This window comes from Falco cherrug, chromosome 9 (genome assembly GCF_023634085.1).
Source record: "Falco cherrug isolate bFalChe1 chromosome 9, bFalChe1.pri, whole genome shotgun sequence".
Lineage (NCBI taxonomy): Eukaryota > Metazoa > Chordata > Aves > Falconiformes > Falconidae > Falco > Falco cherrug.
In genome coordinates this window covers 17166503-17194416 of record NC_073705.1, presented here as the reverse complement: position 1 = coordinate 17194416, position 27914 = coordinate 17166503, and the positions used below count along the sequence as shown (strand labels likewise).

The following is a 27914-nucleotide window of genomic DNA, read 5'->3' as shown; positions in this document are numbered from 1 at the left end:
GACCCTGTTTTCCCCAGCCTCTTTCTAATCCAGTGTCTTTCTTTTTGTCTTTCTTATGTTTTAGATTCCTAAAGGTGTTTGTGCGGGTGCAAGAACCTCGGGGCGAGCTTGTCACAGAAGGAGAAACAAAATGGTCTGTTTACCCTGCAGGCAGTTAAAACACATCCGTGGAAAGCCAGACTCCCAGTCTTGTCTGGAGTTCCCACTTGAAAAATTCAGACATAAATTCCGTCCCAATATCATTCAGATGCTTGCTCTTTTTCATGGCATGCTATTTGTGGCTCAGATTAATTTACCATCCTTTCCCACTCTTCTGCCAGCTTGGCACAGCGCCTCCATAAAACATAACCAACACTTTCCCCACCCCCCCACCCCTGCAATTCCTCAACACTGGTCAAAGAACGGCTGGCTGCCCTTTGATGCAGCCAGGGAGTCCCAAGCATGTACTGGTCTGTCTTCTGTCCTCTCGTGCCCCTCAGTCCATCTGAATGTATGCACTGGTCCATCAGCATTTCACATGGTGCCTTTAGTGCTAATCTTGCAAGCAGTCTCATCAGATAGCTTGGAAGGGAGGCGTATACGTGTGGGAAGCCTCCCCTGGGAACAGTGTTACAGCAGCTGGACTGGGCTCTGAATTTGCGGATACTAAACTTGATCCACATGCATTATTCAATATTCTGCTTTCCTGAAAAGGTCACCAATACTTGTCAGCCTTTTTTTTTTTTTTTTTTTTTTAATCTAGGCTGATGCTTATTCCAAGTATTAAATCCCTATGACCTTGCAGTTTCCTGAAAGCCTTCAAGCTCACGTATGTACGCTTGTTTTCCTGCTTGTTCTCCCCCTCCTCTCCCCCTCCTCTTTCTCGCACACACACACAGACACACACAAACACAGACAATGGCATTTTGGTTTGAAAGCCCCATTTTGCTCGTCACAAAGACCTCCGTTTTGCTCTTGTTTCAGTCTGCATGCTCGCCCTGTTGCCTTGCCTGCACCAACCTTGCTGAGAGTCATGATATTTTGTGGCTTGTTGTTAATCTCTTTGCAGTTTTCTTTTTGTTGGTTTGTTTTTCAGCATTTCAGACCTGCCTTCTCCTTTTGCATGACCTCTTGTGCGTTCTCATCAGTTAATGTTTAAATAACAGAATTTTTTTAGAATAATGAAAGAGAAAAGCAAAGAAGAAACCACAGTCTATTCTGTTCTCACACCTGGTCACGGACTGGACCTCAACCCAGAAGTCAGACAGGGACTGCAACCATCCTGTTCCCATGTGGTTTTATTTGAAGCAGAAGTAGCATGATAAGTGATGCTGCCCTTCTATCATGTCATGCAGTGAAGAGAGAGCTAGAGTATCTCCAAATATATGATCTGGACCTTAACTGCCTAAGAAAGGGTCAGTTGCTTTCTAAACTTCCTGTTACTTTCCCCTGAATCTGTACCACTGCTAGGATTATAAAGTCATCTTGTACAGGTTTGAGCCCCGTAAGAGTCAGTTGCTGCTTAATAGCTCCTGAGGGCCTAATTTATTCATAAAACAACATGTTTGAGGGAATCTGTTTACTTTTAGTGAACTCCAGCATATTTTTTCAAGTCCCCAGAATTTGAGAGAATTGATCTGGAAACCACTCCAGACAATGACCCTAAAATGAAACCTCTCAAGTTTAGTTTGCAAACCTGTGTGTTTTGCTGCCAGCTGTGCTTTGTGCAGGCTCAGCATATAGAAACGTGTGCAAGAGACATGTACTCTCCATCCTGGGGATTGCCTAGGCCTTGCCCACTCGGGATGAAGTAACTTGAGTTGGGTTATATGTTGTGCTCATCACTCTGTCCCTCTCTCTCCACTCAAGATACCAACTTTTGTTTTCAACAGCACAAAGTCCCTCAGTCCTACAGGTAGTACTGTAGCTGTTGTATTACGGTACTTAGTATCTGCATGCATCAACCAGCAAAAGTTTTATGTTTTTTTAGTCGAATTCAAGTGGCTCAGGAGCCTGCATTGAGAAGCAGGCAATACTGTAGCTGAACAGCCTCAGCGTTGGTATTAGCGGTGTCAGAAGGGTCATAATGGATTAAATTACCATCCTTCTCATTGCTGCTGCTGTGGTCACTTAACTGTTTAGGTCCATGAGCCTCCAATAGCAGAATGTGATCCACACGGTTGTCACCTGTGGCTTTGTACAAAGATTTGTACAAAGGCTTTGTTGCATCCATCTGTCAGGGGATCTAAATGGTTAAGCAGTTAACAGGTGTGCAAAAATATCTTTAAATATTTTTAGCTGCAGTATTTTTATTCTTCTGTCCAATGCACTGTTGAATCAGCAGCTAGAAGAATTCATTTTCACCTGTTATGCCATCTATGTACAAATTAGATAAAAGTTTTGCTTTTATATATTTACTGTAGGTGGACAGTATATTATTGTCAGCCTCTGTGGAACATTTGGACAACGGCAATGTCTGTGTTGCTAAACAGTGCTTTAGAAGGAGCATTAGCTTTAGTTGACTGATTTCTTCAAAAGTTTTATTAAAAGGCCATGTATGGAGATTTTATAAACTTGGCAACTAGTTCCTGAAAGCCCAGATCTTAAAACTTACTGCAAGAAAAAAAACAGCAACAGTCATGTATTGTAGCGTACATGTGTTTATTCCGCTACCTTTATTCAGGGTAACAAATGAGTAATTTTTGTAGAATTTACCTTTTGCAAAATCTGAAGGTCTAAATGTGTGACTGGTTTATAAAAACTCTGCTTGAATTTACTAATCTTGCCCAGAAGCATGGACTGTGCATCCTACAAAATCTCATTATCCCCAGCAAAAGTCTCTAATGCCCTTTCTTAACAATGTAAATAGAGAAGAAACTTATTTACTGATACTCAAAGTTGTGTTTAATGCTGAACATTTTTCAGAATTTCATTTAGTTTGATGCATACTGTTCTTTTGTTTTTCTGCCTGAAGTGTCAAAAGACCTAAAAGAAGCCAAATTCTATTTTAACATGATGATGTTGAGCACTTTTTTATTTGTATATGTGTGTGTATGTGTGTTTGAGCACTGATCACTAGATTTTGGTGGCATCTCAGTGTTGTGATTTCATTGCCAATGTAAAAGGTTCTGGTGTTGCCCATTCATTTCTGGAGACAGAATTCAACCAAATAAAGTGCTTCCATTTGAAAGCGAATAGTGACCTTGTAACAATGAAAGGAAAGTCATCCATGTATTTAAATAAACAATTTAATTCCAGAAATACAGTTTCACTGGACCATTTTGATCATCCAGAGAAGGCAAAAAATGGGTTTGTCACTTCTCTTGCCAAATAAAAAAGGCAATGCCTCTTCGCTGGGGCTTCTCTGACTTGAGGTTTTGTAGCCATTGCTCTCTAGTGAGCTTTCTGCCTTCCCACAGCCATTTCCAGTTCAGAACAGAAACTTGGCTGTGGCTGTCCGAGCCCAATATAAATTGTATAGGCTTGAAACTGCCCTAAGCTGCTCATACTGCTCATAGTTCTCCTTGGCTTTGGGTTCCAGCTGTAAAATTTACAACAAATAAGCAGAAACAGCCTGTTCCAGTGTGGTGCTTGTGCCTAACCGCTATGTTCAGAAGAATGATGGTACATTCTTACTCATGGTACTTGGTTGTTTTCTTTTTTTATTTCATACTGGAGTTTCCAGTTGTTTTGAGTATTAATTTGGCTCTGTCTGTACCTTTTGAGTGACTGTCCCACATAGCTAGTTCCCATCAGGTCACTTTGAGACACTATTTTAACAAAGTTTTATCTTTCCAGCTGGCACTTAACAGAGAATGAAGTGGTGGGGGTTTGGTGGTGGGGTTGAGGTTTTTTGTTGGTTGGTTTTTTAATTTGGTCATTTGAGGAGAAAGAAAAACACAGTTCTGGTTGGGTGGTTGGCATACGTGGGAATGACAGGCAGTTCTTGCTTTTTCCCTGCTTCTGTAAGCCATGAGAGCTGCAAACTTGGGGCAAACATTTCATCTAAGAGAGTTGTACTATGTAATGCCCATAGTGAACACTTTGGTTTAACTGGAAGTCTTGACAGGTATTTTTGATACTGATTATTTATATATTATAACTAAACCTGTTGCAAACCTGGCAAATACTGCAGCTGTGCAGGCATGCATGAACATGCAGATGTATGAAATACAGTAATGTTTCCCTTCACCAAATAATCTGAAAACCAGATGCATTCCTTTAAGTCTGGATGAGGATATTTACACTTCCATTTCAATACGCAGGGTTGGCAAACAGTGTGTGTCTCTAGCTGAGACAAAACCCCTGCTAGCTTCTGGACAGCTTCTCCATCTCCTGTTAGTCCAGTTCATTGAAAACAGGCTCACCTAATAGCTATGAGGATTTGCAGTTGTACAGCTCAGCAGGCGACACCTGGCTGATAATTTATTTTATGTAGATTTATAGAGATTTTTTTTTTTCCTACCGTCACTATTATTAATTTTTTTAACAGAATTTCAGTTGTTCTTTGCCAGCGCTAATTAACATCCCTGTCAATTCAGGGCAGATCAGTACTGTTTATGAAACAGCCTGCTACTCTTTGCGTTTTCAGGAAATAATGAATAGGACAGGGTGTCCATCTGGCTCTAACTGATTTATCTTACACAGTGTTAGCTTTGCTAACTTTAAATAGAAGCAGCACAAGCAAATGAGTGATTGAAGGCTGGAACCTGAAGCCAAGCTGAGCAGTAACTGGGAAGAAAATAAAATGAGCTTTACATGTGCCAGCTGTGTCACTGAACATGTCGCAGCGTGCAGGATGCTGTGTGCTTAGGGCCTTCAGGAGGGTGGAGATACACCACCAGCAGCAGCGGGCTGCAGAGCAAGGCTGGGGGGGGTATGTGTGCTGCATGGGCCTGGCATCACCGGAGGAAGAGTGAATTCCCCTTTCCGTGAGCTGAGACGTGACACGTGCATCATAAGGTGAGAGCGTGGGGCAGAGCGCTTTGCATCCCAAATGATCTGTGAGGCCATAGTCTGGGAACGAGTGGAGTCTGCAGAAGGGGAACAGCATGTGTAAACAACTCCCCAGTACTCCTGGAAGACTGGGGCAAGGGAGCAGATACTCTGAATACTGAGGTTAGCTCCATCCATCCAATGCATGAACAGTTCTTTCATCTCCCTTTTCTGCAGTCAGCAAGGGACCTGATAAAATAAGGGGAAAATGAAGTGATTTGCAAAAAGAACCGATAAGGGTTCAGCCATGAAACGTACCTTACATCGGCACTGGGTCCCAAAGCTGTCTCTGAGACGTGCCCAGGAATACCGTAGCTGCCTGCACCAGTCGAGAGAAAAGCAAGGCTGCAGTCAGGTTTCAAATGAAATACAGATGCAGAACTAAGCTTTGAGTGTTTTAATGGACAGAGGGTGACAAAAAGTACAATTATGGTTTGACCAGAGCAGCACTAGCACTGTTTGTCTGGACACTGAGTAATGTCCTCCCTGGAGGAGGGCATTTGTTAATGTCTCCTGGAACATTTCGAGCTGTTCTGCAGTTGCTGAGGTGATGGGGTTGGTTTGCGAGATGCAAGTTTTTATGCTTGATTTCAAGTTGCTAAAGAATGAGCGGCATGGTCTTATTAAGCCAACTCGAGCTCTATTTCTTCCGGCATCAGCTAATGCGGTGTCATTCGCCACTCCGGCAGAGAACTGTTCTCACCCTCCAGCCCCTCAGCCTCAGGCAGTACCTGCATCACCTGCCTGGGTTAGCAACCCTAATCCAGGCAGCAGGACAGGGTAAGAGGTTGGTGAGAGCACAGCCCTTCCTGCAGCCTCAGCAGCAAGGCTGCTCTCGCGTGTTCCCAAGGCAGTGGATTGTACCAGTACAGACATCGTAGCCACGCAACAGACTGACAGAAAACTTCTAGAAAGCTAGAACAGTTCAGTGAAACTTCAGCTACTTCCCATGGAAGTTACTTTCATAGCTGTGACAGTCATGAACAACACATGCTTCTGGGCAATGCAGGCTTTCTGAGACAAACTCTGCTGAAATTGGGTAAATGAAACCTGAAGCAGAAGTCTTTGTAGGCAGAGACTGAGAGGAGCAGGCACCTTCCTCTGAACCAGCGGAGTAAGATTTACCAGAGCTCACTGCTGCTCAGAAGGATCTGTCCTGCAAGGCCTCCTGGCAGCAGGAAGTTTGGATTTTCTCATTTTTAAACTTTTCTTCATAGCAGAAGCTCCCAGGAAGCTGTCAGACCCTCTCACCAGGCAAGGCAGGCAGCAGTTGAATGCAACATGTTGAATGCACATTTATTTATTGTAACACATTTTCAGCACAAAGTATAACACTTAAGCACAGGAGTGTTAGTTACTATAGTCTGTACAGCGTCTTCTCTGGCACAGACAACACAGACATGCAGGCTCTGCAGCAGATTCAAAGGCAGCTGCAGTGGCTAACAAATACAGCTTAGAACAAAGAAGAATTCCAACAGTGTCTCATTCTCTGACCTCCCCCTAGGCCTGGCTGGGTATACACAAGCTTCCAATAAACAGGACAGTAAAATTAACATGCTGAACGCTTTTAAAGAAGAAGTTGCTGTTTCCAGCAACCATGTGGTCTAAAAAAAATATCTGAAGGCCATTTGTCTTTTCAAAGAATTCTCCTTAACACCTTTTCCTGCTTTCTGTGTCTTGAGTCAAAGCACCGCCTTTCCCTCCTGCCTCCCCCGCTTGCTTCTTCTACGAGGAGCTCAGGAGATCCCATCCCCATGCAGAGTCCGGTACCACTCAGGCCAAGCTGCAGAGCCAGGCTGCGGGGTGCGTGTGCGCTGTGGAATCGTTCAGGTTTCAGTACCAGGAACACACCCTTTGGTTCCTCAGTCCATGAGAGGCCCACCTCTGCCTTGCACTGCTTCCATTAAACTGCACTCAAATGCTTGCAAAGATTTAACTATTGCCTTTCTGGCTTATGAGATTAACAAAGAACTTTTTTAAGAGCCCTGCTGAGAAAAGTAGAGTTTAGCCTTTTTTTTCTTCATTCCTCTCTCTGCTGCCTGCGAGCAGATGCTCCTTGGCCATGTTAGTGGCAGTAGGATGGGGAGCAAGTTCTTTCTGTTCATTAAATGAGCCACTGTATACACAAACTACATCTGTGTTGAGAAGCTGGAATGACCTCAGCACACAGGTGGGCGCTTGGCTGCAGAAAGCAGCTGATTCCTACAAAGCTGCTTCAACAGCCTGGGACCTGCTCAGCCAGGCCCCTCCCCAGCACTGAATTACCACCCTGTCCAAGGGTGACCCATCCAAATTGGCTCTGTGTGAACAAAGGGGCTCTTCTGCATCCTTTGTGCCCCCTCCACATCTCATGGCAGATGCGGAGCCATACCTGGGCTCACAGCAGGGCCAGTCTGAGAAAGGGGTTACGAACCAGCAGCCCTAAATTCCGCATGAGAGCTGTCCTGTGTCCTGCTCCAAGGAAGCCTGCTCTAACAGCTCTTGAGTTTAAGCTGCTCATGTACCACCCCTGTTTGCTGAGCACCTGGAAGGCTCCATCCCATAGCTACAAAGCTGCAGGGAGCTTTAGCAGAAAGGGTACAGCGGGAAGCCACGGGGAGAGAGGACTCATCTTCCAGCTTTGTTCTCTGAAAATGTGCTGAACACATGAAATCAGGTACAAAGAGAAAAAAAAATCTGCGGGACCATAAAGGTGTGGCTTTAGTGGCTAGGGGAGAAAGAAACAGCCTCTTTCAAAATTTCTTAGTTGATTGCAACAGAATTTGCAAGAACTGGATAAAGAGCAAAACCAGGAAGTTGTGACAGCTGTGCACCACCAACACAAAACTACCAGGAGACCATGTGGCTTTAGTCAGCCTCAAATAACAGGTTTCTCTAGTTGCAACACTGCCAGCTGGAAACATAAATAATGTTTCATTATCTTTATACATTTGAGTTGAAAGAAAAATACCAAAAGCAAAACCTGCAAAGGAGCAGAGACTCAGTTCACTGAGGGCAAGCTGGGAGCGCTGGCTTCTTGTAAGCAAACAAAAAGGGGAAAGGGCTTAGGTCAAAACATATCTTAGCAAAGTCTGGCTGCAGTGCCAGAGAGGAATTACAGAGAAGCTGCTTTTCTCCCAGTCTTGCCCAGCACCACCCCTATATTCAAAGCCACATGAAAGGACGGCAGAGGAAAACTGCCTGCCCCAGAAGTGGTGGTGCGAGCTGCACACACCTTCGAGTACCGGACAGCGGAAGAGATTGGACTCCTCAGGATTCCCCAGCCTTCCATCCCCACACAGGTGTATCTGTGCCATACCTTTGCTGCCCCATCACACACAGATCACACAGCCCGTGTTTCTGCTTCAATCTTCTGCTCCCCATGTAGATTTCCCAGGTCTTGGACCTGGGCCACATTCTGTCTGATAGCAATCTCTGGGCCCCCTCCATACAGTGTGCTTAAATAAATCCACGTCTCCTCGGAAATCTGCCCGTAGTCTGCACCTGAAAGGGAAAACAGCAGCCATCAGGCATGCAGCCAGTCTGCCCCTGGTGCAGCTGCTGGAGGGAAAGGTTGGTGCACCACAACACAAGGATGTCCTCTCCCACCACCGCTGCCTGCACAGGCCCACCCCCAAGAAAAGTTAGGCACACGAGGTCCCCCCGCCCTGCTGGCAGGTCTGCGTGGCACAGCTGTAGCCACAGCAGCCCCCACCAGCCCTCTGCAGTGCCACCGCTGCTGGAAGCCACCAAGGCTCCACAGCAGCATAGCTGAGCACTGTGGGGTCCTGCTGCAGCCACTTCTTCCTTTCCCCAAGAGGAACCGAGTGGCAACAGCCCATGATGCCAGGACCTGCCTGATCCCTCTCATACACAGCTGTGAATGAGCGCTGAGAGCCCAGGACCTACAGCCACGCACCCAGACACCCCACCCCAGGAAGCTGGGGTTGAGCTGCCTGGGAGAGACTGAAACCCCTCTCCAAGCTGTCCTAGAAGGGACACCTTAAGGGGGTCAAAGCACAAAGCAGAGAAAAGCAGAGAATGTTGCCATAGTTTAGAGAAAAACCAAAAAGCGTTGCTCCGAGAGGTAACCAAGATGCAAATACTATCTTTAGCTGCTTGGCAGGACAGCCCAGCAAGGACAGCACAAGCAAGGTTATTTCACAAGCTGGACCACAGCAGATGCTCAATAAAGACCAAGTCAAGAGCAACACAAGATCGAAGCCACAATGCAAAGGTGGGGGGAAGGGGAAGGGTGGAAGGGGCCTGCGGCACAGCAACAGCAGGAGATGGAGACTGCAGGCTTCACCGTCACAAGTCGTGTCAGCAAGCTGGTCATGCAGGAGCTGCCAATGAAGAGCAGAGATGGCTCACTCAGGGCAGTCAGCACTGGGTTGTGCAGAGAACTGTCATCTTGTTGGGTCATGGTTGTGCAACTCCGTCCTGCTCTGTGACTGCTTCACTACGGACAGCTAGACCCAGTGATACATTTCCCTTCACCTTTTAGGAACATGGCAAGATGGCAGCACAAGCCTTACCCTGCTTAACTTGCACATGGCCACCTGCTTTCGTGAGTGCAATCTTGCTGTTGTCAATTGGTCCGGGAGGCTCTGTAAGAGAACAAACATGTCAAAAGCCATTCTCCTTTCCATGTTGCCACCAGATTCAGCTTATTTCCTGAGCTAGTTCTCTTGTTATTTCTGCTCTGCCCTTGGGGAGCTGCAGACAGTCTGAGCAGCCGGTGTCTGAACTCCAGTCAGCTTCAAGCCACGGCAGTCAGGTGCAGTGCAGTGCTCACTGAGGACCAAGCAAATACTTTTTGCCTTTCTACCACTCACCCCTGACAGACTCCAGAGGTCTCTGGCTTCTTACCATTATCCTTCCCCTTGACAAAGGCTTCCCACTCACGGAACCACTGCATGCTGATACAGTAGATGACGCTTGGAGACTCCTCTGCCTGGAAAGCCTTGTTCAGCTGGGATAACAGAGGAGAACAGAGACATGCAGGAAGGATTTAGTCACTCCAGAGATCTGGGGGAGCTTCCATTAACTGTAAGACAGCCTTGCCATTCTTGAGAAGAACCCCATCTAACTCCACCTTCCACACCTGTTCCTGCTCACTATAGCAGGCAAGAGACTAGGATGGTTTAAAATTTGTGTCTGCGTGCAGCCGTGCACAGAATTATTGTGTTGCGGCTGCCCCTCCCCATGCTGTGAGCCCTGGGGAACCCCGAGGTCAATCTCCTTGCCATGCTGTAGATAATGTTCTGGAAAACAAGGGCAGGAGTCCTCCACTAACTGTCCGTGGTGACAGGTCTCCATTTCCCACCTCTACCCTTTGCCACTGCTTCCAGATGCTTCCCATACAAACCTTGATGAAGGTGTCGATTTCAATTCTCCTGCGTTTGGCAAGTGCCTCAATCTCCACTTGGCAAATGGAGCACACATACAGATGGTTCACAGCAGGGCCGCCCCCAAACCTGCGCACAGGACAAGAGGGAGGGGAATGGAGAACTGCAGGAGAATGGAAATGCCTCCCAGCCCTGCATCCTACAGAGACGGATTTTTATACTTCTCAAGACACTGGAAAAGGAGGTGTGTCTGCAGCCGCATGGGGAGTACTGCCTTTACTCAGCACAGCGAGGGTCACTGTATCATTCTGGGACAATGCATCGATATAGCTTGTTCTGGTTTAGATTAGGAGGCTCTATCAAATACCAGTCTTTGCCAAGCCACACCAAGTACTGCATGCCTTTAAGGTACATGGCCCTGGGAAGGCATTACGTCTTGGTCACTGCCCAAGGTGTGAAATAAAAACCAAAACACACTGTGAGAAAGAAAGAAATGGCCATATTCACCTGTTGTAGAGATATTCCCACACGTTTTGAGGCAGAATCACAACCAGGTCATCAATGTAGTGGTACTTATTAGGAGGGATCCCTGTGAAGGAAACACAAGAGGAAGAGTTAACCAGGAAACTCACTGCTGGGTAAAGATGCAAATACAAAAAGGCAGATCTTCCTTGCTGAAAACTCTGATTCCAGAATCTGCTTCCTTTGCTAATTGAAAACAGACAAGATTTCATTAATTGTGGAGGTTTCTCAATTCATGGTCTCAATTTCTAATCAAGTGCTTCATTTCCAGGTGGAGACTTATAAACATGAGGGCTCCCCAGCACAACAGATGAAGAAGAACAACAGTAAAACACAGTATCGGTCTCTTCAGTAGCGCATGCTCCGTTCTCCAATGAAACACTGAATGCCAGCCTTGCTGACAGGGTAACACAGCTAAATGCTGCCTTATCTGCTCTCTACAGGTTTGTTTTTAAAAACAAATGGACAACTGAAAACCATTGTTTCCCAGCACTACACATCCCTTCAGGCCTCTGAAGCCAAAGAAATGAATCCTACTGCAGCATATACTGTATCAGGATGAGAGCTGGAGGTTTTTTTCCTGCATTTGTTAATGCACCAAGAAGCATAAAGGTGCAGCTAAAAGCTGCTATTCCCAGGTCCAGCAGCACTGCCTTACCTCCGTGAGAGCACAGAAAGGTGTGATTGGTGATGGGACCAGGCTCAGCAAAGGTGTTGAATTTATTGAGCCACTCTCGAGAGATGTAGAACTGCAGTAAACTGTGCTCCTTCATGCTGGCAAGAGATACAACTTTCTGACGCTCTCGCACAGCTTCTTCACTGCTTTTCCTGAAGTGGGGAAATGGAAAAATTAAGCAGTTCCTGAAGACTTAAGTTTGTGAAATGCATTTCTAGGTATTCCGAAACCAGCAAGGGACTACTGCATGCAGGGGGCACAGCTCACCTGTAGAACAAGACATAGGCTTCTGCATTCTGTACCACAGTCTCATGGACTTCAGTGACATACTGGTCATCAAACTCATACCACTGGCCATTGATCACATTCTGGCAGTAGGCTATGTAATGCCCACCTGTAACAGAGAAAACACAGCACTGCTTGGATTCAGAGTGCAGAGAGAAGTCAGGCCTGGGACAATGTCAGCAGCACAATGAGGATTCGCTTCTGGCAGAGAACAGAGAGCAAAAGAAGAGAAGAAGAAAAAAAAGGCATAATTCCAGCTCAGACAAGCTTTGCAGGAGCAATGGAGCCTTGCACCATCACCCTGATTTGCCTTCCTCAGAAAGGCCTCTCAGTGGTGATGCTGAAATAGCTGCAGGGCATCTGTCACAAGCTGCTAGGTTCACTTTTCAAAGGGAAGAGGCTGAACAAGCCTGGGAACGGAGAGGGCAGGCCTTACACTGTACTTCATCCCAGAAGAGGTGCTGGCTAGTCCTTCTGCTTTGCCTAGACTCATCTCGCTCCTGTTCACCTCTGCCCATACTCACAGAAGGAGGACTTACTGCCTGCTGTGCCGTGGTGACAAATGACTGACAGGAGATCATAGGTCGTGATCTGGGAGACACACTCCTTGGCTAGGAAAGGTTGCAGGTCCAGCCCTTCCAAGGGGAAGGAAACATGACTGTTGATCTTGAAGGAATACATCACCTCATGCCGGAACCGTTTCAAGTGGATGCAAAGAATCTAAAAGACCCAAGGACAGAGAACACCAAAGTACAGTTTTGCCATGGGTCTTCTGATAAAACAGCACATCTCTGTGCATCTCATCTTTGCAAAAGCTCTTCACCTGTTAAGTCATGAATCCTGCTGGCTCATCAGCTTAGAATGGGGAAGTCTCTTCTGGTCTAGATACAGGACTTTGCCACCAAAACAAACTGCTACTTCTGTTCTACCTCTAGCCTCCTTACCTCCTCAGCGGCTGCTAAAAGAAAACTAGAAAACAAGGAGCTTTTACTCACCTCTGGCAGCCGGAGGACTTTGCAGTACTTTACTCCATTCCGCAGTCTGAGGGAGGAAAAGACACTAGCTGTGAGAAACCTCTAAAGCAAAGGGATGCCAAAAGGCAAGGCTGGGTCTTGCTAGCTTTGAAATGCAAGACAAATCCTGAATTCTAGCAACAACAAATTCAGGCTCTTTGCAGTATCCTTCCCAAATGAGGCATGGCCTGAGCAGTTTGTCACGCCTCTTCTTTCTAACACAACAGCTCCTTAACTGCCAAGCCACATCCTTGCTCATATCCTTCTTTTCTTTTCCCCCCAAAGACAGCACTTTTCCAATCTGCAGTCAGTGACCTCTCAAGACCAGGACTCTAGTATAAGGCAAGGCAGATTTTATATGCCACTCAGCAGAAGAAATGTCCAGGCAGAGGGCATAGCAAAATGTCTGACAGCAGTACAGAGAAATAAAGTGCCAGACACACAACATGATACAGATAATGCAAACTTACTTTTTACACCGTTCACAACTGTACATGTTGTCCCCTGTAGACAAAGAGAAGAAAGCCATTATGCAGATTCTCAGAGCACACAACGCTGATACGTCTACATTTCTATCCAGTGCAGACAAATCAAGTTAAGCAACCTCTTGGGGAAGCCAGGGTGAGATCAAAACAAGCACTTCTCTCAATAAGTGTAGGCAAGAAGAGAATGCAGTCAACTATCAGGAAAGAATGCAATTGCCCACCAGCATAAATGAATACAACCAATTGTTTGAAAGCAAAGAAACTAAGGTGGGTAAGGAGCTACAGCACTCACAACTAACCACAGCTATGTCTGCTCCTTGCTGAGGACACTCTCACCCAGATTTCCCACCCTGAGCAGGTGGAAAAACTCACTTCTGCTCAAAGAAGCTGAACTGCCCACCTTTGGTACTGCCAGTCTCTAAATGAAATATTAAGGCAGGATTTCCAGGAGATTCAATCGACCTCCAAAATGCACATGAAATACTCCTCCACGCGGTTTTCCTTGGTTTGTGCTGTCAGACCCCACTGAAGAAAACTCACCCTTCAACTCATCTGCTGCAAAAAAGGCAGCAAGGCAATCCTCCAGCGTCACAACAGGACCCCAAAACCAGCTAGGGATACAGGACACCACAAATCTGCAGAAGAGAGGGGATTAAATGCAAGAGTTACACATAAAATAGCTGGATGCTTTGGTGTACAAAATTCCAAACAGATGATGGGCTTCCTTCTAGCTGTAGGTCCTAAGCTCATCACACATCCCAGAGGAGCAGGGAAAGCACGATTTCTCTCAGCTGATGTTCCTACTGTGATTGCTCAAGCTGGAAATGATTTGGAAAACTACACCAGGAATTAATTTGCTCTGGAGGGCAAGACTGAGCTAAAGGCAGAAGTGAGGAATATCAGCTGCCCAAGAGATCTCAAGGTATGTGATAAAATTAGAGGAACAGTAGCAACTGGTTTAGATGAAAAGGCTCAAAAGACCTGTGAGGTACCACATACTGTCCTCCAAAGAATGGTTCCAATTGACATTCTGCTGTAAATATCACTGGTTAGGGAGAGATGCCTTCCAGCACTGCTGGGCAAACCCCAGAAAAAAAGAGGTTCTGCAGAGGGAACACACCTCCGGATATACTCCATGATGAAAGCAATCCAGCTTTGTGAGGCATAGTTGTCCCCACATGCCCCTGTCTTAGCTGGCACATTTTGGTAGATGGCAGAGTGCAGCTTGGCCAAGTCCTCCTTCCCTGGGATTGGGAGTGACAGGTCCTGGAATGTCTCCACTGTCGTAGAAACCTGGAAATATCCAAGAGAAGAGGTCTGGGTTTCCTGTGTGTGTAATGGATCTAGCACATGACGTTCATCACCTTTTATCACTGCCTGGATTTTGTGTAGGATAGAAACCCGAGTTGGCAGTAAGGCAACTCACACTGGCTAATTATTCTTCACTGCTGTTAGCAGGATGACTTTTGTAATGTTTTTCATAGCACTGGAATCAGTTCTCTAATGTGAATGTGATATTGCTAGGCCAACTTAGTAAACGTTGGTAAGCAAACAGACCCCTACAGAGAAATACAACTTTTTGGCATGGCAGGTTTCTCACAGCTCCCCCACCACCAACCTCTCATCATTTTAGCAGGCCCACTGCATCCTACAGTGTTTGGAAATAGAAGCACCATTTCCTAAGAAGAGACCTATAACATCTAGAAGACTGTACTCTTTGACTGACAGCCACCAGGAGACTCACTCTGTCACACGTGAGACACTGCACCAGGCTGAGAATGGAGCCATCAAAGATGTCAGAAATCACACTGCGATAACGAAGTTCTTTCTTCTTTTTCCCAGAAGCCTGCATCTGAGCTGGAAGACAGACAAAGAAGTTCCATTGTGTAGCAATTCCTTCCCAGTCTCCTGTCTCAATAGAGTCACGCAGCCACATAAGAACACAGGACAAGTGCTGTCCTGCATGTTCAGACACCACTTGCATGCCAGTGAGACAGTGGAGCCTGCTGTAAACACTTCATGTGGTACAGAAAAGGGGGAGGTAGCCAAATGAACCAATGCAAACATGCCAGCTCTCAGCAGACAGAAATTGTCTTACTGGAAATCCTGTTTCCATTCTCTTACTACATGTTTAGAAGTCTGGCTCTGCCACAGAGAGTCCCTGCTTTTCTCAAGTCTTGTGACATTTTGCTCTAAGCTTTACACTTTACTTCCTCTACTCCCTCACCTGCCTGTGTACTTTGTCCTTTTTTTTTTCCCCCTCTGACATTTGCCATGTGTTCCCCAGGTGTCTTGCACTGGAGAGGACTCTCCACAGCAGGGACTGGCCAAACACAAAGTTTTGTTTAATAACAAACCCTCTTCCCCATGCACACGTGCATGAAGACAGAGTGCTTTTTATCCAGCCAGAACATCTGTGGTTGTGCTGACCTCAGCCAAGGGGCTGGGACACAGCTGAAGAAAGAATGACATTATTGAACAGCAGTGGTATAAGCACATGCCATTGTGCTTGCAGACTATGCAATGCTGAGGGATTTCAATCTGCAGTTTGCTCGGGATGAAGAGTCCAGTTTGCTAACAACAGAAGCCAGGCTCCACTTTGAAGCCTAACAATACTCCCAGCACTGGACTGGTATCTGCAGCCTTAGTTCTATTACCGTGAGCCTAAGATGTCCAAGAGGACAGCAAACTCTCTCTCAGTAACATCATCTTACGGTTCTTTGGCCCACACGCTATGAAATTCAAGTCTGGCAGACAAATGTTTACACATACCCACACTCCCCTAAAGGGACGAAGCTTGTGCCTGGGACTTCATAGCCATTTTATTAATAACAAACACAGCATGCAGATGCAGACATGGAAATCATTTCAGACTCCAATATAAGAGCATACTAGAACATCTGTTGTGCCCAGAACTTGACTTTACCTGCATGTTTAATGTAGTCTTTGCCTAGTACTAGTCTGGAAAGCACTGATGTCCAGGGGCATCAGCAGTTACAACTGTTAATCAAGAATCATGATGGATTCCTTCTCTCTTCTGCAAATGAACCTCCTCCTCTACATGCTCCAACCCTCTGCCTCCCAGCACACACACTCTGGCTCTACCTTTCTTGAGTATGTAGGAAGGTCCAAGCCTGGCAGGACTGGAGCGAGGAGGACTGCTAGAGAGCTTGGAGTGCATTTCATGATGGACTGGACTGCAGGGGTGTGAGGAGCAGCGCACAAAGGCATCGTTGTCAGGTTCTGTTTGGGAGAATGGGGAGGGAGAAGAGCACTGGTGAAAACCTCAGTTATAAAAGGCAACCCTAGTATAGTCAGTGACAGCCTGGCTCTGCGTTCCAGCACAGAATCTTTCCTGATACGTACAGTTCAGTGTCTATTAACTGTCCTGCTTGCACAGGTTGGCAGACCCAGCTCCCTCAGTGCACGGGTAAGAGTGCATAGAGAGCTACACTGAACAGCTAATAATTACATATTAAAAAAAAATGCCATTTTTTCCCACTTATGACTAACTAGGATTTATAGCTTGCTCCTGTATCCCTACTCCACATAAACAGCATTGCTGTCTTCAGTACCAGTTGGCAGAATAAGATTCTTCTCTAAAGAATTGCTGAAAGGTTGGATATGTTCAGTCTGAGGTGACTCCACACCTACATCTTAACTGCTGCTCTTTTCTTTTCCCTAAGACAGAGAAATGCACAAACTGTGCCTCTCCCTTTTCCCTCCACAAAGCCCACAGTCCGACATGAACAAATACCCTCTTCCACACCTTTTCCACAGATAACATCTCCCCAGGCCAGCCTATCAGCTAAAGCAATGTACACATACAAAACCTTTTTTCTAAATTAGGAAAAGGCATAAATACAGTGTTTGCAGGTTTGGCGGAGGCAGCTATCACTGTCTTCAGGACATAGTCTTTACTCAGCTCCATAGCACTTTAGCCTGGCTAAGCACCTCTCTGGCTCACATATTACATTTTCTTACAGAAGCAACTGTGCACAAAGGCAGAACTGCTGCCAGGGACACTAAGGAAAAACCTGGATGCAAAATTTCTTGAAACCCATAGAAGGAACAGTGACATTATGTGTTGTTTGCCACTGCACTACAGCACTGCCCCTGTGTAGACTAACATCTTCTCACAAATAACATGACTGGAAGAGGTGTATACCTGGTGTCCTGCATGGGCTGGCAGGACGAGGAGCTGACAGCACCTCAGGTGAGGCTCTACCATCAACTGGCATCATAGTAGTATCAACATCTGCATCCTCATCCACCTGCTCTGAGTTGCTGCGTCGATGGCCACAGGAGAACTTTCTGTCCTTCATCCTCTCTTTCTCAGAGATGCCTCTCCCTGCTTCATCCTGAATCAACAGCTCCGTCTCTGCAAAGGAGCTGCTGCCCATGCCTCCTGTGGTCCGACTTTGACCATCTCCTTCACCCCTGTCACTGCCTGAGTCACAGGAGAGGAACTCATCCTCCGAAGGACTTCGGTCACCCTCTCGCTTTTCATCGTGGTCACTGGTATCCAAATCCTTTGCCTCTGCCACAACTGGTTCCTTCAGTTCTTCATGAAGCTGATCCATCAGGCATCGCAAGAACTCCTGAGTGTCCTGAAAACCAGGAGTAATTCCATGTTAGTATCCATCCAGAAACGGGGCAAATGAGAAGGGGAAAAGAGGAGAAGGCTCCATTCATAGCCTCTTTCAATGCTGCCCACAAAGGTTAGCCACCTCTGCAACACAAGGAGGCCCTACTAAAGCAGAGAAAGTACCGTGGCCATGTACCAAGAAGCTGTCTGCTACATACATGTTTTTAACTTCTAAATGATAAAAAGCTCAATTTGCATCTGAATATCTTCAGCTGAAAGACACCGAAAAGCCACAGAGCAGCTATAGCATGCAAACTTTATCAGGCGTTTACCACTGATAAGAGGCAAGAGAGACAAGAAACCTAATGAAGACAGCAGGCTGTAGAGAATACTCTTACCCACAAAACAGATTTCATGAACACTTGACTTCTGCTCATGGCAATCCCTCTCTTAGAAAGGGCATAGTAAAATATCTAATAAATAGGGAATGGAACCAGAAACCAAAGACAGTCTAGGTGCAAGTTCCTACATTCATAATACATGGTAAAAAAAGCTGAAGCATCGGCTTCAAAGGACCAGCTGGAAAGCAACTTGGTATTTTGACAACTTCAGAAAGTTAATTATGACACTTCTCTTATTTTATGGAACTTTGGCTTTTAGCCTGCCCTGCCTTCCTTTCAACTTTATCTCTTTACAGTTGAGAGTTTTCCAATCCAATGTACTTCACATCAAAGATAAAACATAGGAGTTCTTGCATTAATCATTATTTTTATTCTCTGTTTTGATTTCCTGTCAGTATCACAGTTTAGATGTACTGTCACTTCCCTTGCAAATTTTCTAATCATAGTTTGATGTTTATGTTTTATTCTAAAGAATAAACACAAGATATACACTGACAAAAACTTTAAAGAAAAAAAAAGGATACTATCTTTAAATAAGATTTAATTTGCTGTAATTCCCCAGAAAAAGAATATGGAACATTCATATCTTAACTTTTTAGTTCAGATTTATCCAGGTTTCTCAGCTCTGATGTGAATAAATAATACCCGACTCTCATGTAGCACATTATCAATAGATCTCAAAGCCCTTTATAAAGGAGGTGACCATCATAATTTCAGAGGTGAGAAAGCTGACACAGGAAAATGCACTGATCTGGTACCAGCAAGGCAGAGACAGAGCCTGGAAGAGAGCCCAGGTTTCTTAAAACCCACCCAAGTGCTCGATCAGATCATTAACACTGACACAAAACGGGTACGACCCCTGAGCTCAAGCTCTTCCTCCTGAACACAAGCACCACCACTGCAGGAAGAAGAATCCCACCATCTTTGGAATAATGGCATGGTTTTGTTGAGGCCCCACCTGCTGTGCATAGCCTCGGAACATGGGGTTGACGAGTTTAATGCCATGGGATAGACTGCTTGGAACAACATAACTCGGGCTGTTTAGATATGGGAAAAAAAAAAAAAAAAAAAGAAGTTAGTTTGCTTATCAGGCCTGGAGCCAGTTTGTCTAATAAGCCATAGAACAGGGTGTGGTAATTAAAGAGGCAAAATATAATTATGCACCTGCAAAGCCTGGGCATATATTTCTCTATTAGCTGGATTTTAAGAGACAGAAAACACCTCGCAGTCATTTCAGTCTATCCTTCCAGGGACACCCTTGCCTAAAGCACATTTAACTTAAAGCTGTGTCCACACTTCGAATTGTCTCAAGTGATTCCTTCCAGAGCAGGGTTCTGCAATTAGTAACTTGATTTGACTTTGCAGCACCATGTCTGTCTCAAAATCTGTGTGGGCTGAGCCAGTAAATGAGGTAAATCAAAAGCAATATTAAAATGACATTATACTACTTCAAGGTCTACAGCCTTCTCTTCCAGAAAGACACAGTTCACATTTGCTCTGTATCTTACTTATCCTTGTTACCAACTAACACGAAATGAACATGCAATACCATTTAAATTCCTAGTTTGATTTTTTTCAGTTGACTGCACAGAGCAGACATCTTCAGATTTTAAGAGAACTGCATTATTTTACACTATCCTTTGGACTGGTCTAGAATTTGAACCAATAGCAAGTATTTCCCAAAACGTCACCTGCACTCTCCATTCTCTTTGGTACAACTCTCTGTATTGCTTTTTCCACCCAAATCCTCAACCCTGCTGACCAGCAGTGCAACTACAAGCTGGTCAGTCCATGCAAGATACTCAGAAATGGCCAAGAACATTCCCTTACTCCATCATTTTTTCTTCATTGCCAACAGGAAGTTATACTAAAAAAAAAAATCTTCCTTTTTGAAGATATAACATTAAGTACGTATTCTTTTCACTGACATCAATATGCCAATTTTATCGTGAGTAGCAGGACATTGGATCTCCTAGATATGAAGGAATCCTCGCATACCCATCTATGTAGGGTTCGAACTGACTCCTTTAGACAATGCAATTATCCCTGAAGATCAAATTTCCTCTTTGCTGATGCCAGACTTCAAAACTAACATAACTATGAAACCTGTCCATATTAGATTAGGGAGTGATTACTCACCGCTTCTTATGCCAAACCTCAGACACCAACTTCTGGTAACTTTTGCACAGTGCTGGTTTCTTATCTGTACGGACCAGTCCACCACATTCCAGAAAAAACTGTGTGAGAGGTGGGCTACAAGAAAAAAAAAGGAAGAATTCAGTGTACAGAAATTTCTCCTCTGCTTCTGTGTAAGGGTTTATCAAAACTTAAAAGCATGCCTTTTCAAAACCATGCTTAAGATACTGTTTTTAAATCGAGAGAAGTGATTCCAGATACAGACTTGTCTCTTAACTTGAAACAAATGAAAAAGGCTGATCTGAATCTGTTCCCAGTACAGAGAAGAGATCCTGGAATTAGCTCTCAACAGGATGGCTAGAGGGTATTTTAGGATATGGGTTGTTAGAATGATATCACTAGGGGGAATAAAGAGCTGTGACATGGCTTCCCATGTGATGAATTACATTTCTGTCACAACAGAAATGATGGAGTTATACTTCAAGCACTCATCTAAACATGAGTCTTGTAAGTAGTCACTCAAGTTTCCTGCTGTAAACCTTCTGTTGTCCAAAACAAATACTTAATTATTTCTGCATCTAGTCTGGCTGATTTCTCTTTGCAAGACTCATGAAGGTCTCAGATCAGAGGTGCCACTTCTGGTATTTAGTGAAGTCTAGTAAAGGCTCTACTGAAAGGCCCTAATGCCTACCAGTTAGAGAGAGCCTGAAGTGCTGCGTTCATGTAGCAGGAGTTCCCAAGATTTTTCATTCCAGTAAGGCCTAAAGCACAAACAAGAGAGGCATGAAACACTTTCCAGATGTGCTGCTTTCTGCATTCCTCCCCATTCCCCAAAGGAGAGGGGATTCAGCCCTTTCCAGGCAGTCTGCACACTCTGCTTGTAGGAACCTCTCAGTGCAAGTCCTACAGATTGCAGTTATCCTCACAGTCCTTTCATCAACTCAATGCAGAGTTACCTCTTGGTTTCAAATCGTCATCCTCTGATTCAGATTCACCTTCATCAGCCACTGCAATTGGAACAGCTTTCAGAGGGTGAGCAGGCAATGGTGAATCCTAAAGATGGAGAAATAAGCATCAGTGAGAGGCCGGCTTTGAAAGATGAGTTATGACAGAGACTGTCTTATACATAAATCAAGCCAGTCTTGAAAAAAAGCACTCTGGAGAGAAAAGAACCAGTTGCACTGTCTACCATTCTCACTAATGCAAGGAGGGATTGGAAATAGTACCATTACTGCTTCCAGTACACATGATAAGAGAAGCATCGGGAATATGCAGCAGTGTCACAAGTACATGTGTTTCTGGTCTGACAGCTAAAACTTCCACAGGCCGTGCTCTGAAGTGAAGATGTGACAGCTGTTTTGATTCATCTCAGAAACAGATGCCCCATGGAAGAGGCTAGGAAAAGTTAAAAATAAAGTCAGAATGGATATTCAAGTCATATGGAAGCCTGCTTGGTGGGAGACCCTTAAGGCAAGGCTTTGGGTCCCCTGGCTACAGGTAGCCACTTTCAGTAAAAAGAGCTCTTCTCACAACAAAAGCCTGGACAATAGCGGAAACTGCTTTGCTAATTTTGCAACAGGTAAACAAAACCCCCGCCAAGCATTCAGCCCTTGCCACACTGACACAGACCCACCAGTTCAGTGAACTTTACTGGTGGTGACTGCGTGTGCGCTGCCAGCCGCTGGTCCAAGAACACCTCCTTTTCACAAGCATAACACCAGATGCGGAAAGTGGTCAGATTCACCGTCAGGTTGTGCTTTTTGGCCTAAAAAATTAAAAGGTGAAATAATGAATCTCCCTTGACAGCCGGCTCAAGTTGAAGCACTGGCCTACCAGAACAGGGTAGAGGAGGGTTAGGTAATGGGAAAAAATCCAATTCACTCTCTCTTAAGATGGGCAACAGAGAAAAGCTCACCTGTGCATGAAGTGTGCTGTGGTCAGCAAAGGACTCTCCACAACCAACATAAGGACAACCAATCTAGTGAGAGAAAAGAGCAAAAGTACAATGGGCACATCAAATTAGACCCCTCACAAAACAGTCTGCAACTCCAGTCCCATCAGCAGCTGCAACTTCAAAATTGATCTTGCCAGTTTTCTAACCAGCTTTTTATTCAGGGCCTGGAATAAGGCAGAAAATTGGAATTGCTCAATTTAGGAAAGAAAACCTGGAGCCAGGTTTACATCCATGTAAAGGCTCCATACCAAGGCAAGTGCTCCAACAGGCTGCTCATCTGAGCAGTCTCAAAACATCTGAGCACCAGTGTAAAAATCAACTGCCCCCACCCACCGGCATGCCCTTGTCATTCCTTTCCACCTTGCTGCCCTAAGCAATGTCACTGAAGGTCTCACACTTGCAGCCTCCCTTTGCAGTTACCAGCAGAGGCAGGATCCAGGCAACAATCAATGCTGGGCATGTTATTCATGTCCTAATAGGACTACCAGGGTAATCACCTCTGAGGAGTGAACTCTTACATACTGGCATACCCTAACAGTGTTAGCCTTTGATCTTAGTCTTCTCCTTGGAATCCATCAAAAACTGGTGGATAGTTCTACGGTGAACGCCCTCTTTGGCCGCCCAGTTTTGGGGTTTTTTTCCTTCAGTATAAATGATATTAAAGAGAAGTCCCACCATACATGCACACAAATAGCAAGCCATTTTTACCTGAAGACAAGCCCAGAGATTTGGTCCCACAGCTCCACATGACTGGCAAGTTCCCTGTATATTCATGATAAAAGAAGGTTTGTTTGCTTGTTTGGTTTTTAAGTAACCCAGTCCTTCAAGAGTGGGAAACCTCTACAAGACAGGCCTCGCCCACCTGCAGCTCACAGTATTTCATTTTTTAATACCACACTTCCAATTAAATAGACGCTTTGAGGCATTCTAGCTAAGTGACACATTTCAGCAGGGTAAAATGACAGTGAGAAACAGATCAGATGGGGATGATAAAGGCTTAAGTTACGGGACATGTGCAGGGTCCATCAGCACTGGAAGAAGAGTTTCTGCCTCTCCTCTATGGAGACAGGCAGCATTTTCTTCAAAAAGCAAACATGCAAACGCATGCACAATAGCTAAAAGGGAAAGGACTGATAACCAGAACACCCCTGTACCTTGGATTTGAGCAGCAGATCGTCCCTGGTCACCTCTCCTATGGAATCCAGGTGAGGACAGATGTCTCTTGTATCCCCCATTTTCACCAATGCTCACCTGCAGGTGGGTGTTCTCCTAGGACAAGTAAGGATAGTTCCTTTCAGCTACATGTCAGATTTGCTCTCACAGATCGTAAGAAAATAAATTAGCATGTTTTGTACATTAAAGATTATGGTGTTCATCTTTAAAGTTCAGAGATCAAAACAAATCTGAATCTGGAGCCAATCAGGTTAACTAGCCCAGTTCTGACCCATTGCTGAGCAGCTGCATTGTGGTATTGTAAGGGAGCAAGGCAATGGCAAAGAGAAGGAAACACATGAATAAAGCTAATAATCTGTACAATGAGGAATGTGTGTTCAGAAATGCAGGGAGGTGCTCAGTACGCAGGCAGAGCTTCAGCAGAACAGCTGCCGACTTGGTTTCAGGTATGGGGATGGATTTGCTGCCACCCCAAAATGAAAACCGCAGTACAGTGACCTGCCGACCAGCCTCTTCTTAAGCTCCCAGACTGCCTGGATCACATAGCATCTCTGAATGACAAGAGTCCTACAGCAACAAATACAAACCCTCACTAATTCATACATGCTTTCCATACATAGCTTAATGGCCTTGTATACCATGAATACTCCATGAACCTGACTAGATAAGCTATGTTCTCCCCCCTAAAAACCAGGTGTTCTCTGCTAGTTCAGCAGGTAGGGTGAGAAAACAAACGTGCTGATCTGAACTGACTTCCTCTTGCCAACCACAAACACACAGCATGAGAAGATACAAATCTAATTAGCTTGTCTGCATCAAACGTGGATTAAAAGTGAAAGGGCACTGCAGCCTAAGACACAAGTATTTAGCCTATGGTGTCTGGGGCTTCACGCTACCCATACCATGCTGATCTGAATCTAACATTTAGCTATTATGCCAATTTATCAAACACTAAAAATACGATTACTGTTGTAAACAACGCTGGGCAAGAGGGAGACAGACTTAAATGATCGGTATCACAGATAGCCAGTCTTCAGTCTCTGAAGAATTTACCATTTGACAGATGGATTTTTACCAATATGATCCACATAACTCTCAAAGACTGTACAAAACGTACCAACACACTCTTCTGCCCATCTTGTACATCCAAGCACTGCAAGTATAGAGAGTTTCATAGCTGCGTGCTTATGAGCACAACAAACACTTTCATGGTGGTCTACGGGTACTTAAAAGACTTTAAACATGTCTTGGTAATGTGCAGCTATAAAAAAAACAAGTTAAAAGTTTGTAGTTTTTAAGCATAGTTTAAAAAACCTCACTCCTGGCTGTTAGGAAAAAGCAAGCAAGTGATACTAGTAACACAGACCAGGATCTAAAATATTACAAGTGGCTGGAAATGAGGCAGATGTGAAAAGTCCACATCGTTACAAAAAAGACGTGGAAAAACCTGATGAACTTGATGTTAGCAACTCCAGCAGCGTGGCTGCTACTCTCTGTTGTTTTCACATTTTGAGGACATTTGAAGGAATCCCCCGTGTTATCTGGTCTGAATTACAGACAGTGGACTGGAAGGAAGGAGGGGGGAGGGATATAAACAAATAAGCTATCAGCAACACTATCTTGGGAGCTGAAAAGCTTGCCTAGCACCTTGCATTGGCACAAGACAAACCTCAAGGATCACTTTATAACCATGTTTATCCAGCACTCTTTGGAACTGAATAAACTGAACTGGAGGAGCAAAGCAAAACTAGAGAGGGAATAAATCATCTTTGCATGCCAGAAAACACAACAGTGGTTGTAACCAGGATCTCAGTAACACATGAAGAGATGCTTAACAAACAACTGAGCAACTTCATGCAGCCTCACAGCAAAGCAAAAGAGTATCAGGTAACATATGCTGATTTACAAAACAAGTGACAGGAGCACAGTATCTTTGACTAACACATAAAACTGGGACACTTTCAGGCTCTCAGTCCCTTTATCAAAACCAACCCTTTTTCCCAAATGCATCAGCTGCTGCAATTTAAAGAAAAAAGCATCACTGCCACATTCGCTATTTCACCTTCCTTTATTTCTCATTCCTTTCCTAGAAAACCTAGGAACAAAATACTGTTTTAAAATTAACTCCAGACCATAATCTTCACCAGCTTAAGCTAACTGGGAATTGGTTTTGGAGCACACTACGTTAAGTACAGTCTTGTGGATGTGGATGGTTTTAGTGCATTCTGTGAGACGACCCCTCTACTCCAAACTAAAACCAGGCCTTTAAACGGTCCGGTACTGGGATGCTGATCATCCCACCTGAGGTTTCCTTTTGTGAACAAAACAGGGAAATTCTCATCTTCGACTCTCAGCCCTGACTGAACACATCTGAAAAGGTTTGATTTTTAATTGTTCAGAAAGAAGCATTCAATCCCTACCGTCCCATGACTCTGCCCTAAGAGCTTCAGCTGGCACACACATCTCTCCAATGCTGCTCAGGAAACTAGAAACTTAATAATAAGCACTGTCAGAAAGCTTAACTGTGCTTGTCAAAATATACTGTGTATGACGGGAAGTTACCTTAAAACAAGTTCTTCAGCCTGTCCTCTCAAGCAGCACTGTGGAAGAACAGTACATGAACATGTCAGAACAATTCCACGGTAACTGCAATCCACTTTCAGTTGCTTAAATTGCTGACAAACCCAGTGTCTCTGCTTTCTACGTATTTCTTGGGGGGGGTGGGTGGTGGTGGTGGTGTGTTTTCTGCTTAGAACAACTGCGTGCTTCTGTACCAAAGCTAGAGACAACAATGAAGAATTTTGGGTCTATGCAGACTGACAGTCTGCAGAGTAATCCTGACCAAATAAAAGAAGTCTTACCACCATTCATCTGCAAAACAACTACCGAGTCTACTTGCTCATCTTGCATAATCTACCAAGATAAAGGAGTATCTGCAGTTTGTGGCATTTTATACTTGAGATACTGAAGAAATAAATATTTACTGAACTGCCCTACTGTACAAGGAGGAACCAGAAAGCAGGTGCTTCTGACTCTTAGCTGAACGTCTCTGCACTGCATCACAGATTGGAAAGCCAGGCGTTTTATGTAGAACAGGCAAAGCAGACCAGGTTTTAACACAGATTTATTATTAGAGGTCACAACATGACGGCACACCTAGGGATTTAGCTTTTAAGAAAAAAACACCTTCGGGTTAATGTCCCCCTTCGCCCTGCTATGTCGCTCCTCAAGTGCAGCAGACCCCCCCCCAAAATACAAGTCCTCTCCTAACAGACGCTACGGCTGTTAAGCAGGGGTGAAGATGAACGTAAATACGCCTGCACGCCGCCGGATTCGGGCAGAACGAGTCACCGGCACAGCTGCCCCGCGGAGTCCCACTCCGAGGGTCGCGGAGGCCGCCGTCATCCCGGGGAAGGCCCCGGGCCCCGTCCCGCTGCCCGGGCACCGCGGGGCCTCGGAGGGCCGGGCCGGAGCCACCCCCGGCCGCTGCTGCTGCATCATCCCCGGCCCGCCCGCCCGCTCGCCCCGCAACACCGCGGCCGGGGCGGAGCGGCCGCGAAGGGCCCCGACCCGCGGCCCACACGCCACCCCCCCGCCCGCGGCCCTCTCACCTGCGGGATACTCGGGGCGCCGCCGCCCCCGCCCCGCCGCAGGGCTGCGCCTCAGACCGCGCCGCCGGGTAGGCCGCGCCCTGCGGCCCGGCACGGGGTAAGGGCCGCGACGCCCCGAGCAGTGCGGGAGGCGGCGGCGGAGCTGTAGGCGCCGCGCGGGCCGTGGGCGGGGCGGGCCGTGGGCGGGGCGGGAGGCGCGGGCGCTGCCCTTACGGGCCCCGGGAGCGCGTTCCCGGGCGCTCCCCACGTAGAGGGCCCGCCCGGATCCCGCGTTCGCTCAGGGCCGGGAGCTCAGCCCCCAGCCGCGGCTTTTGGCGGGGCATCTGCTGCAGCAGGTGCCGCTGGAGGGGCAACCCCGGCTCCCCTCAGTGCGGCCCCGTGGCGGGGACACGGCGCCTCGTGCTCCGGCCGCTCGCGGGTTTGGCACTGGCCCGACGTGAAGGGCCACGTCCCTCTTGCGAGGACGGGCCTTAACACACGAGTGGGCGACAAGCGCTTCCGAAGGCACCCTGCCCCTTTGGCGTCCCGGCCGGTCACCCGCGCCCGGCCGAGGCGGCTCTGCCGGGACTGCGATAAACGACACGGCCCTCGTGACTCACACGGGATCCCATCGGGAAGGAGAACTCGTGGCCCAGGAGGGCACGGAGGGGTCTCGGCCCGAGCGGCAGCGGGAGGAGAGGTCGCCTGGCGGGGCCGGTGGCTCCTGCCCGGCCGCGGAGCTGGCGCACAGGCGGCGCCGCCCGGCTTCGTCGCGGCGCTGTGGCGT

At 46.1% G+C, this 27914-nt stretch overlaps 2 protein-coding genes across 6 annotated transcripts in view; one reads left to right on the top strand and one right to left on the bottom strand.

Moving 5' to 3' along the window:
• Nucleotides 1-3244, top strand: part of FNBP1 (formin binding protein 1) — a 111107-nt gene extending 107863 nt beyond the window's left edge. For both annotated transcript variants that reach the window (XM_055720994.1, XM_055720985.1), the window contains one exon: nt 65-3244. In XM_055720994.1, coding sequence (XP_055576969.1) covers nt 65-72 — 8 coding nt within the window. In that variant the 3' untranslated portion in view covers nt 73-3244. The remainder of the gene's footprint in view (nt 1-64) is intronic.
• Nucleotides 3215-27886, bottom strand: USP20 (ubiquitin specific peptidase 20). Of its 4 annotated transcripts, none has more exons than XM_055720936.1 (25): nt 27748-27886; nt 23519-23633; nt 23073-23126; nt 22326-22388; nt 22044-22175; nt 21367-21463; nt 21102-21171; nt 20414-20527; nt 19233-19311; nt 17454-17895; nt 16391-16528; nt 15030-15142; nt 14406-14578; nt 13826-13920; nt 13271-13304; nt 12783-12828; nt 12327-12507; nt 11770-11896; nt 11485-11654; nt 10812-10893; nt 10325-10433; nt 9826-9928; nt 9492-9563; nt 8273-8457; nt 3215-5163 (listed from the first exon to the last, which is right to left on the bottom strand). In XM_055720936.1, exons 2-24 carry the CDS (start codon nt 23597-23599, stop codon nt 8297-8299), a joined length of 2736 nt encoding a protein of 911 aa, XP_055576911.1. In that variant the 5' UTR covers nt 23600-23633; nt 27748-27886; the 3' UTR covers nt 3215-5163; nt 8273-8296. The 4 variants fall into 4 exon arrangements, with proteins under 4 accessions (XP_055576911.1, XP_055576910.1, XP_014133825.1 ...); XM_055720935.1 differs by lacking the exons at nt 3215-5163; nt 27748-27886 and adding exons at nt 26100-26137; nt 27149-27624 and having other exon boundaries at nt 5357-8457; XM_014278350.3 differs by lacking the exon at nt 3215-5163 and having other exon boundaries at nt 5357-8457.
• Between the last annotated feature and the right edge of the window lie 28 nt (nt 27887-27914).

What these genes read in the sequence shown, in the direction of transcription:
- USP20 (XM_055720936.1), bottom strand. Translation starts at nt 23,599, where the DNA reads ATGGGGGATACAAGAGACATCTGTCCTCACCTGGATTCCATAGGAGAG. An exon ending in TGACGATTTGAAACCAAGAG is followed by an intron (nt 21,172 to 21,366) that starts GTAACTCTGCAT and finishes TTTGTGCTTTAG; the next exon opens with GCCTTACTGGAATGAAAAAT. An exon ending in AAATCGACACCTTCATCAAG is followed by an intron (nt 9,929 to 10,324) that starts GTTTGTATGGGA and finishes CTGTTATCCCAG; the next exon opens with CTGAACAAGGCTTTCCAGGC.